This window comes from Schistocerca serialis, chromosome 1 (assembly GCF_023864345.2).
Source record: "Schistocerca serialis cubense isolate TAMUIC-IGC-003099 chromosome 1, iqSchSeri2.2, whole genome shotgun sequence".
Lineage (NCBI taxonomy): Eukaryota > Metazoa > Arthropoda > Insecta > Orthoptera > Acrididae > Schistocerca > Schistocerca serialis.
In genome coordinates, this window is record NC_064638.1 from 288,721,895 (window position 1) to 288,734,906 (window position 13,012).

The window sequence follows — 13,012 nt, forward strand, 5'->3', positions numbered from 1 at the left end:
CCCAACTTGTAAACAACTTTAAAAAGAAAGTAACATGCTTTCACAATAACCACACCATACACCTAATGAAAAAAATAATATAGTCCCTTGGCAGTGCTGTATGTAGAACTCACAAATTATCACACAAATTAACTCACATTCATTTAAAGACAAATTTAAGAGCATGGGAACACTCACATTAAGCTTCTTGGTACTATCAGCAGGGTTACTGTGATGATGAGGTTCATTTATACGCCGCAGCATTGGATCAATTGCTGGTAGTCCCACTAGAGTTAGAAGGTCCACCAACATTGCAGACTTCACTCTGACATCTAATGGAGAGTCGCAGCCCAGTGATGGGGATAGGTTAACTTCTAACAGCCATGGTTTTAGTTCTGAGTCCACCAGGATGTCAAAACCATACAGTTCTGCAAAAAGTTCATTAAGTGTCCAAAACTGAGGGGAGATTGAGTCTCAGGTGCTATGCATGAAATCCATGGCTTACACGTACAATGAGTGATATAAAGTTCAGAAACAAACTGCTACTATATCTTAGATTTCACTGACCCCACTGTCCAATGTAACATGCAGCAGCTGTCTTAAAATAAAGAACCAGCAGATTTACTTTATATGACAGTACATTAATTGGGATAGCAATTAACATTCCGAGTTCTACTTTGAAATATTTTGATTTGTGGACTATACATGAAGTCTGTAGTTTCTTCTCACTTTACTATGGAAATAAAATCTATATTCCATTAATTGTTTTACAATTTGAACATGCTGCATGATTGTAATGTCCTTTTCTCAATTCCTATGATACACACAAAAAATAAAACTTCTATGACCCACACAACTTTGACAATCTCCAGAAATTATCTTTAAGCATGCAATGCAACTCTTAGCACCTATCCTCAAATGTCTCTACTTAGGTCATGCAGACTAAATTACAACATGTTAACGTTCATCATTTATAAGGCACCACGAATATAAATGGACTGCCTCTGGAATGTTACAGAGTTGTTTATTGATACAGGCATTTTTTATATACCAATAATTAAACACTATGAATATATTTCTTGCAGTGACACTCATGCACACACATTTGGAGTACATACAAAACAGAAATCCCTTTTCTGCCATTTGGAGACCATATTAAGTAATATTGTAGCTATGCAGCCAATAAATGCTGAAAACGTAAAATGCTTTAGGAGAAACAACACAATTACAAGCAGTTTCTAAGACATGCAGTCCATTTCTCCCATCTAAACATATTACAATGAAGCTTACTTTTTCATAATACCTGAAAGTGACATGAAAATTGATGAAGTTTCTTATATCAGTCTCACTTGCTACGAAGAACATTTGTCAGTAGTGTAACCATAGTTCTATGTGTATCCGAATTAAAACAGTTATATAGCTCAGCCAAGAATTTCTTACAAACTCCATCATTGCCTTGAACCACTTCAAAGTACTTATTCAAAATCGAAATGGCCAAAGGAAGCTGTCTGGTGAGATGATGTACAAGAAAGAATCTCACAATTATGACAAATTATGTAAGGAAACCATAAAAACAATCACTTCGAATGTGTGCAGGTTAAGTTTGAAATGAATTTCCATCTAGTATGCAATATTTAAACTTCAGTCAGTACATTCATAACCATAATTAAACTGCCTGGAATGGAGTTAAGGTAGTTCAAAAAAGAATTCATCAAAAATGCAATTAAGCACAGTGTGTAGGGAACTTCTGAAAAGGGAGAAAGCTAATATGATATAAACATATAAATAAAAAATACTACAACACTTAGAAAATGAAACAGTCGATCTGCTGGGGAATGAGGCCTTCTGCTGTAAGCACATGGTTACTATCCCATTTGAGTGATCAATAAGAAATAGATGGGGGGGGGGGGGGGGGATGTAGATTAGAGTTTTCTTTTCACATTTCAATAAAACTGGTATTTCACATATATTAAATGACTGTGCCATGCAGTACAACAAACCGTTAATAGACTTCAGAATGACTACAGGTACGAGGGTAATCCAAAAAGTAAGGTCCCCTTTTTTTTTTTTGTAAGTACATAGACCTGTTTATTGCTACAATGGTTTACATCAGTTTACTGCTTGAACATTTACCTATTTTTCAATGTAATCACCATTTCTGTCGATGCATTTTTGTAGACGCTGTGGCAGTTTTTGTATGCCCATGTCATACCAGTTCACCGCCATGCTGTTTAGAAAGTTATGAACCTCTTCTTTCACCTCGTCATCAGAGCTGAATCACACAATTAAAGCTGATAGGTACTGTGAGACTCTGAAAAAACTCAAACGGGCAATTCAGAACCAGATAAGAGGAATGTTGAGCAAGGACGTACACTTTCCCCATGACAACATCCGCCCACGGCAAACTGTTGCTGTCCTGCAACAGTTTCAGTTGTACACAATCACCCACCCACCCTCCCTATAGTCCTAACTTGGCGCCCAGTGACCATCACCTGTTCCCTAGGGTAAAAAAAAAAAACATTTGACCAGAAAGCGATTCAGCTCCGATGACGAGGTCAAAGACAAGGTTCATAGCTTTCTGAACAGCATGGCGGTGAGCTGGTATGATATGGTCATACAAAAACTGCTACAGCACCTACAAAAATTCATTGACAGAAATAGTGATTATGTTGAAAAATAGCTAAATGTTCAAGCTGTACACTGATGTAAACCATTATAGAAATAAAAAGGTCTATGTACTTATATATATATATATAAAAAAGAGACCTTACTGTTGGGATTACCCTCGTATGTTGACATGAGCTACATATATGGGAAAGGAAGATTTTTATTTATACTGCACGGCTGACTGAATACGCATCCAAACTCACTGTCTCTGCAACAGCTCTGTGATAGTGAAAAGAGCTGGATACCAACTGGAAGTGGAAGTAATATCAGCAAAATAACTGGACAATATTCTAGCTGTATCTCTAGCGTTCTTCTGACAACTACCACGACTCTTAACAGCAGTAATGTAGCAATCTTGCCTATTACTGAGATGTTCAGCATCATCTCTATGACAAGTGCATTTCAAACAATGGAAAATCCAGGTTATTTAGTGGGAGAGTTTTGGCCAGGAACTCCTCATACATTCCTGAACAACAAATATTTTACTTCTACCCATCTACCAGACTGCATCCCTTGCATGAAAATGGAAACAACAACTCAGGTGAAGACCTGAAAGCACAACATCAATGGAGTGAACTGCATCTAACAAAGTAAGAAATTGGGAATTTCAACCACTTCAAAAGGAAATTAACTACAAACTGCATTACTGCCCTTTTTTACAAGTTTTCCATATTCAATGTAGATTTGACTCAGTTTTTAAAAATATAGGTAACTATTTTCTTTGAAAAATACCTATGTAATCAAATAAATATTAAACTATCAACTGCCAATAAACAGCACCTATTTACTAAAACTGAGGAGGAAGCAGCTTTTTTAATTGAATAAATTTTGTTGGTACAACCACAAATAGCATCTAGAAGTATAATGATACCTTATAGTTAATACAGTATGTAAATTGAGTCCTGCAACTTGCTTGTCTTTTCTTAAAGTATATCTTGTCTCATTCCACATCCCTTAATGGTTTATCTTCTTGGTGGGATTTACAGAAAACAACAGATGGATGGCTGGATGGATGTAAAAGCTACAGCAGTCAGTTTTCATATTCACCAAATGATGTACAAGGCATTACTGATTGTCACCCCAATGTTCAGACAGGCAAATAGCTTATACAGTTATGCAACATTTGGTCTGCCTTGCACAGCTTTGATCTTTATGACCTCTTTCTGTTGAGGATGTGGACAGTGGTAGTCGAGGCGGGAGTTGGAGGTGAATACTAACATCTCCAATGCCCGTAGTCTTGCCACTAATGAACACTATCCTTCCTAAAGCCCGACTCACTCCAAACCTACAACCTTTTTCATGGTCACCATGACCAACTATATCCTCAAACACAATTACTTCACCTTTGAAGGCATCACCTACAAACAAAGCTACGGTAGAGCAACAGGCACCTGACTGGAAGCATCTTATGCCAATCAATTAGTCATCTGGGGGAATCCTCCTCAGCCACCCACAATACCAAATCCCTCACCTGGTTCAGATTCACTGATGACGTTTTCGTGATCTGGACCAACGTTGATTACATCCTGTATATATTCCTCCAAAATTTCAACACCTTATTCCCTATTAACTTAACCTGGTCCTTCCCAAACCAACTAGCCACCTTCTTCGATGTTGACCTCCACCTCAAGGATGTCTACATCTGTACTTCTGTCCACATCGAATCTACCAACCACCTACAATACCTCCACTTTGACAGCTGCCACCCATTTCATACTAAGAAGCCCTTCCATAAGCCTAGTCACCCATGGTCATCGCATCTGCAGTAATGAATAGTCCCTTTCCAAATATGACAAAGGTCTCGCCAAGACCTCCACATACCAAAATTACCCTTGAAACCTTATCCAAAAACGGGTCTCTAATGCCTTGTCTGTCCAGTCACATTACCCCTCCTATGTACCCACTGACCAGCCAAAAACGAGCACTCCTCTCACGACTCAGTACCACCTGCAACTGGAGCAAGTGAACAACATTCTCTGCCAGGGTTTAGGCTACCTCTTGTCATGCCCTCAATGAGGATTATTCCCCCACCCCTACCACAATCATATTCTGTCAGCCCCCAAGCATACATAATATCCTTGTCCATCCAAACTACATCCCTGCTTGCAGCCCCTTGTCTCATGGCTCATATCCTTATAGTACACCTAGATGCAAAACCTTTCCCACACATACTCCCACTACCACTTACTCTAGCATTGTCGCAGGCATCTCCTAGCCAATCAGAGGCAGGGTTACCTGTGAAAGTAGCCACATGACCTACAAGCTAAGCTGTAACCACTTTTTTCATTTTTTTCAGGACCAAACGGTGAGGTCATCAGTCCTGTGATTCTGAAGTTAGTCACAGAAGAAAGAGGGTCTGCTAAAATTGGATGGATCCAGTCAGGGGAATCAAATTATAAAATAATGAAAAATCTAAAAACTGGAAAAAGGGGCAGTCTTTCCATGGGGGAGTGGTCATGGGGTCCCATACCGAGAAGACAAGAAGAGAGGTTCCAACCACAACCATCCTGTCCCTGCTCCAAAGTAAACTAAATAAAAACCACTAACTAAACTAAAACTAAATAAAAACCACTTTCACTGAGGAAATTGAGAAGCAGTTCAACCATCCATGAATCATATGCTAATATTAAATTTATAGAATCAGGAAGAATACACTTAGCACAAAGAGAGAGAGAGAGAGAGAGAGAGAGAGAGAGAGAGAGAGAGAGAGAGAGAGAGAGAGAGAGGACTTTCCACCAATATGTGAGATACCATCAGTCTGGCTCCACAACCACTTTGTGGTGGTGGCTCATTACATAGGAGGAAACAATTGGTGAGCCTGGTATGATCAGTGTGTAGACCACATAAAACAGTGGACTACTCCTGAGAGGAGCAGAAGAGAGAGAGATATCATTTCATTTTTGAGCAAAGAGAGATTTGATGTAAATCCGCATATCCGCAGCTGGAATCATGAAAGGAAATGGGGCGTTTAGTATCTGCTTCTCTAGCCAAACAGTCAGCCAGTTTATTCCCTGGGATGCCCTCATGACTTGGGACCCAGAGAAAGACAACTGAGCAGGCAGCACGGCCAAGAACAGAGAGAAGATCATGGACAGCAGAGACCAAAGGGAGATGAAAGTAGCATCGGTCAATAATCTGCAGGCTGCTCATGGAGTCTGAACAAATTAAAACACTGTGGAGGGAAGCCTGAGAAACAAAAAGGAGGGCCCTGTGAATGGCTAGAATCTCTGCTATGAACACACTACATGATCCCAGGAATAAAGGGTGTTCTAAGCCAGTAGGAGACATGAAAGCGATCCCATCTTATCAACTGTCTTAGAACCATCAGTGTAGAAGATGGTAACACCCTGGAACTCTGCAAGGATGGCTCATACAAGACACCGGAAACAATGGGGGCGACATATCTTTGGACCCTGGAATAGACTCTCCTAATCTGTGGTCTAGGCACCATCCATGGTGGGGGGGGGGGGGGGGGGGGGGTATGGGAGGAAAGATGTGTGGTGCATTCCAGTGAGTGGAGATGGAGATCTCGACCAGGGGGAAGTGAGACACATGCCAACCAGCAATCCCTCCCAGGAGTGGGTGTCACGAGGAGACATCCCTCACTGGCAAAGAGGACAGTGTACACAGGATGGTCAGGAAATTGGCAAATGGGGATTGCCTAAGAAACCAAGAGTTGGCTCCGCCTTATTTGTATAGAGGGGGAATCCTGCTTCTGTGAGGAGACTGTCAATGGAACTAGTGCGAAAGGCACCAACAGATAGACACACCCCACAATGGTGAACAGAGTCAAGCAGTTGCAAAGTGGAAGGAGCTGCTGAGCCATGCATCTGACTACCATAATCTAGCATAATCTAGTCTGGACAAGACCAGAGCACAGTAAAGATGGAAAGAGTCATATGGTCTGCACCCCAAGATGTGCGGCGCCGGAGGTGGAGAACATTGCACTTTCGCACACACGTAGTCTTTAGGTGGCAAATATGGTGCAGCCATGTCAGCTTTTTATCAAAAATTAAGGCCCAAGAAACAGGACTGTGCTACCCATCGAGGAGCTCATCACCTAAATAATGTTCGGGATCGGGATGTACTGTGGGTAAATGACATAAATGCATAACCTGCATTTTGGAGGGAGAAAACTGAAAGCCATGGGAGGTGGCCCATGCAGAGGCCTGTCAGTTGGCGCCTTGGGGCTGGCATTCAGCAGCTACCGAGTGGGAGCTGCACCAGGTGCAGAAATCATTGCTGTACAATGGCAGGGTAGACAAAGGTCCAACAGAGGTTACAAGACCATTGATGGCTACACAGAAGAGTGTGACACTTAGCACAGAATACTGTGGGATACAGTTTTCCTGAATGTGAGGGGCATTGAGTGAAGTGCTAACTCATTCCAGAAGAGCCGGTGAGAGAAAAACTTGTGGAAAAAAATTGGAAGGGGACCATTACTGCAACCACTGTATTGCTTTCTACGTGGGCGTGACCTCTACCAAGCTGTCTGTCTGTATGAACGGCCAATGCCACACCTAGCAAGATACAGCTGGACCACCAGTTGCTGAACACAGTGTCCAACATTATCCTTCCAGCCAACACCAGATTTTCTGAACTGTGAAGGTGGGAACTCTCAGTGCAATATACTTTAGGATCATGTAACCCCCCTGGTCCCAACCTTTGCTAGTCCACCCTCTATCTATCCCCTTCCCTGCTCCCATTTCTGTACTACAAATGCCTTCTATCCCACCAACACACGTACTAGTCTTTTCCCCTTCTCTACTTCTCTCCCCTCCCCCACAAATGGCTGGCTCCTGCACCTAGCAACCAGTTCCCCTTCCATCCCTGCAAGCTCCCACAGACAGCACAGCATCTTCCCAGCCCACCCCCTTACCCTGGTGTCCCTCCCTTTCCCCAACCCATGCTGCCTCATTATCACCACCACACAATCCAGCAGATTACTGCTGAAAATTCAGAGACTGTGTGTGTGTGTGTGTGTGTGTGTGTGTGTGTGTGTGTGTGTGTGTGTCATTGGCTAATAAAGCTCTTTGTGGAAATCATATGTGGTTTAATGTGGCCAGGAAGATATATGAACCCCATCTCTCAAGAAAATGTGTCAATTGTCTTTACTACTGAGTCACATAATATAGAAATAAATTCTCTCATTGTTTTCTTGAAGAAGATACCTATAATTGGAGCTGCTGATTTTCTCTCTCTCTCTCTCTCTCTCTCTCTCTCTCTCTCTCTCTCTCTCTCTCACACACACACACACACACACACACACACACACACCTAAGAATGTTCACAAGCAATTTCTCCTTCCTACTTAGCATTAAACATACTTTTACTACTGATTTTGGATTAAGAAAATATACAGGCAGAATGGAAGGGACAACACTGCAAGTTAGACTACTAAAGTGACCAATGAAGTATCACCTATATTGTGAAAGTATATTAAGTGCTTGATTCAGATCCCATCACCGTAGCTATCTTAAAATCAATCCCCATGGTACTTGAAGCTGTCACTATCAACTTGATATGAGCAACAACTGTCAAAAGCTTTTCATCTTTAAGTGCATTTTCTAGTCACAAATATTATATTATAAATTAAGCAAATTCCAGTGTTACATTCTTGATTTTCTTTATTTAAACTAACGACTTGTCACCTGAATATGTTTCTTATATTTCATTTTATCTGTTTCTACAACCGTGTTATAATTTCATGTATTGACTCGTTCCATGACCATGGAGACTTCTCCTAAATGTGGTCCCACGGAACAATAAATAAATAAATAAATAAATAAAAAATATTATAGAAAATATAGGGAGGAAACCATAAGCCTGTATCATTTAATTCTTTGGCCTGCAATACAACCACAAGAATGAAACATCTTTAAGGCCACTGACCTAACAACAACAAACTGCCCAAGCTACAAGAGCAACTTTGTTTCCAATGTCATATTCCAACTGTGAAAGTCCAGAATTCAGAGAGTCCTCACTGTTTAATCTACATGACATCTAAATAAATGTTTCAGTCTGCTTGCTCATGAAGGTTGTTATAATAGTGTAACTACATGCGAGAGAGTCAGCTCGGCCTTTTAGCACCATTTAGAAAAATTATGCAAATTTTCAAAATGAGTTCTCCTCAATACCATTTTTTTAAAAATACAGGAATTACCATAAATGATTATGACAAGAGAAGGAAGTAAAAACTTTGCAGTTTACTCACCAAAACAGTTGTGTGTATGTGGGACAAACATCCGGCAAGCTGCTACAATTGGTGGTGCTGAAGCTAAAATAGACTTTACAATGACTTCTTCAATTCTTGACATCAAGAGTGCAGTGTCAGTTCCTGCAGCACGTAAATGCCTCAGTAAAGCTGACAGTGTCCACTTGTGACCGACGTCCTCAGCCTCAGGGTCATCACTCCTAAAATGCAAAGAAGTACTTACTGCAATTAAATTTTAAAATGAGGTAGAGTTTTATACCTCATTCGGCTCAACAATGTTATGCATTTGGATTATTGCCTTCAATTTTAGACCATTACAGAATAATTTGCTTACAATTATTCTGCTTTCCAATGTCTATTTTTATGAACAGACTCTGTTAAAAACTATTTAGTTTCTGTGAGATGAGCTCTGTTTATTTCTGGTTTCTTTAACTAGTTTCCTCCGAGTTTCTCTGTTAATCTACTGTTAACTGCAGTCTTTGTTCAAATCTAACTACATTGCTAAATATCTCTGAAAGAAATGCTGATACATTTTAGTGAAATCAATACCATTTTATGGGACAATTTGTATATTCATTCCTTTGAAGCTTACCATGAGAATAAACATTACTAGGTACATGGACTAGAAGATGTTTAAGTTCAATATGGAGTTTATAATTAATGTACTGGTCAATAATAACTGCATATACATTGTTGCTGGACTTGTCTTTCATAGCGGTAATTTTGTTTACAGGCCAATGAACAGAGTTTGGACTAGAATTCTGCGAACAATGTTAGGTAACTGAATATCATCAATTCTTCATAACAAACAATATAGCAGCAAACCCCACATATGCTCTCAGGAGGCACAAATAATGTGTGTTCCATATTTAATTGGTGTCTTGGAGTGACATCTCATGGCAATAATGGGAGCAGTGAGCTACCATGCCAAATTGCTCTGCCTGACTTAAGTGCTGTATCGCAAAATGTTTCTGTTGCATGCACCAGCCTCACGGTAGCAGTAGCTCACAACAGCCTGGCACTATGGTTGGGCAGCCTTAGGCCTATCTCCTGTACCCATCAGCTTTCCTTGTGAATCAGTCTATCTATTAGCGAAACAAGTCAAAATCCTCACTGTAGTTCCTAAGATTAGCATTCACAAATAACAGAAAAACATGGTGGGGACTTATAAAGTCCCCACCATTTTTTCTGTTATTGCACACACACACACACACACACACACACACACACACACACACACACACACACCTGTTATTTATAAATATAAATAATCTCCTACACTTTTATCAATGACAGCATCACAGTTTGAGCTCAACATGACCAGAAATTACTACTGCTACTAATCTTTGTGCTTTAATCTTTGCGCCTTTCTTATGGAAGGTATCACACTTGTTGAGCCTGTGAGAGATTTAGGCTTCTAGAGCAAAGGCCACCCTCAAGGCAGCAATACACACTATAACAGGACATCTGCAGACTTAAGTTAATCCAGCCTTAAAAAACTTTCATATAGAATGAATTCATTGAGATTAACAACAACTTGTGGCATCCTCCGGACTACTTTGGGATTTTTATCTCTTCTGATCATGAAACTGTTTTCAGACTGCTATTAGCAATAATATTTCAGTGACCATCCATCACAGCCTTGTGAATTTGAATGTTTCTTCCATTGTACAGGTCATCCACATATTACAGAGCATTCTCTCTCACTAGCATACTTAGTTTGCTAAGAATCCTGCCTGATACATTTTTTAACAAAAACGCTCCCTCACACTAATACCACTTTATACTTCTTAAGTTAGCCAATAATTTACAAAACTCTTCTCTGGTGACACATTAACATGCCTAATAATTCAACAAGTTGACGATCTTCCTATTATCTTTAACTGTAACTGGATATCATTCTATTCTCATTTACTACTGTGACAGATGGGTGATGGAACTATGTACTTAAACTCTTAACAATTTTTCCTAATATAATTTCCTCAGCTCACATGATTTAATTTGACAGTATTCCATTAGTGTTCAGTAGAAATACTACTATCACGAGTGTAACAGAATGAGGCCCAACATTATACCACAAAGTCAGGCTTCATCAAGTGCTATGTACACAGGTATATGATGCAAATATTACTTTTCAATATTTGTTTACCTCATTAGCCTATTGCTTGCATTAAAGTTTGAGGTGCTAAGGATGACCACAACTATGACTAACATTCACCCCCCCCCCCCCTCTCTTTATTATGGTCTAGATCTCCCAGGAAACAATTTTATCCCCAATTCAAAGCAGTACTTATATATATCTGTTCAACAGGATTCTTCAACAGTACCAAATTTAAAAAGCTATTTTCCGGTCTGCAGTGATTATCACCCACATCTGACTTTACACAAAGCTATGGTCCAAAAATAACTTCCCAACAGATATAAATTTCTTTAATGTTAATAAATTTCTCTTTTTCAGAAATTTTCTTGCTACTGCCAGGTGGAATTTTATATCCTCTTTATTAGATATTTTGCTCGCCAAATAACAGATTTCACCTATTACTTTCCCAATTACCTGATTTAATATGAGTAAATTTCATTGCCTTTAAATGCGAACATTTTTAGGTTAGGCTTTACCGTGACTGTTACTGACATTAAATGAAACAACAAGTTCACTGTTACCAGTAACCTTTGTGACTGGTAACAGTGAACTAGTTGTTTCATTTAAAATTTCATTGCATTTATCAAGACATTATCTGATCTTTTATTCTTTCTCATCTGAAAGAATTTGACACACCTCTAAGTTTTTGTTTACTCACCCTGAACTTTAACTCCCTTTCCTAATTTTTGTTTGGTTTCATTCACACACAGATTGAATATCAAGGGGGATATGCTACAACCCTCTCTCACTCCCTTTTTAAATACTACTACCCTTTCATGGCCTTTAATAATAATAATAATAATATTTATTCAATATCGAATAATCAAATACAATCCCTAGAAATAATACAGTTTCTGGACATCATACAGATTATTCTTCTGAATACGTCAGTTTATAAATTACAAACTAAAAGATTTGTTTGTATTAATAAATTTTACATTTTGATGGATTTTACGTTCGGTAGTATACAATCACGATAGATTTGTTTCTTATAGCTGAAGTATGTTTTTTATGAGTTGTAGATAACCTTCCACTTCCTGTATTTTATACAAATTGCATACAGAATTTCAAATGATGTATTCAAGTAAACACTGTCATGAGCTTTCTCTAAACCTAAAAATATTTCAAATGTAGATCTACCTTTCCGCATCGTATTTTCTAAGGTAGTCTTAATGTTAGTATTGCCTCGCATGTTCTTAAATTTCTCAAGAACTATTTATATCCCTCAGGTCCTTTCTACCTGCTGTTTCATTCTTCTGTAGATTATAATTTGTCATTACCCTCCACCTTTGGTGTTTGTGTTATCTCTCTCTCTCTCTCTCTCTCTCTCTCTCTCTCTCTCTCTCTGAGGGTATTTAGTATGTCTCATTCTGCATACCAGGGGAAGCAGTTTAGTGAACACTGGTTTTCTCAAGGATCTGAATATTTATGAAGGAATGCTTTGTTTAGACATATGTCACTCACTGTTTTATCAAACCATTATCTAAGATTCACATCAACTATCTCATCTTCACTCCATTCCTCTTCCCTTTCATTAATTTGTCTTCAAGTTTCATGCCTGTATAAAGTCCCCCTACATATTTCTTCAACATAACAGTTCTTAGTAATAAATGTTCATTGGATAACAGCATTCTCCACCTCCACACACCTACTACACCATGTGATTATTTCTGGATGTGGTCAACACTGAACAAATATAGTCTGTGGAAATGAGGATTATTAAGATTCTCCTCTCATGACACCAATTTATGGGCCATAATACACATCACTTGATTATAATTTCACCAGCAGAAAATCCAGCTCCATTAATGAGCTGTTTGCTACTCCAAACATCCCCAAATTATATTTACCTGTTCTTACACTGAACCGGAGACCATGCTAACGATCATCACATTAACAAAATGTTAACATGAAACTGAAGCACAAACATCAATACTGATTAAGGAGAAGTAACAATAGCAGTTGAGCACTGAATTACTCAAAAATTTGCCAGAGCAAGAAGTATGTTAGCA

The 13,012-nt window shown here is 39.1% G+C and overlaps 1 protein-coding gene across 2 annotated transcripts in view; it reads right to left on the bottom strand.

Moving 5' to 3' along the window:
* The window catches only part of LOC126468396 (tubulin polyglutamylase TTLL5), a 231,063-nt gene that overhangs the window by 71,250 nt on the left and 146,801 nt on the right, over nucleotides 1-13,012 (bottom strand). For both annotated transcript variants that reach the window (XM_050096547.1, XM_050096546.1), the window contains exons 7-8: nucleotides 8,861-9,060; nucleotides 178-407 (exon numbers count right to left, since the gene is read on the bottom strand). In XM_050096547.1, the coding sequence (XP_049952504.1) occupies nucleotides 178-407; nucleotides 8,861-9,060 (430 nt within the window). The remainder of the gene's footprint in view (nucleotides 1-177; nucleotides 408-8,860; nucleotides 9,061-13,012) is intronic.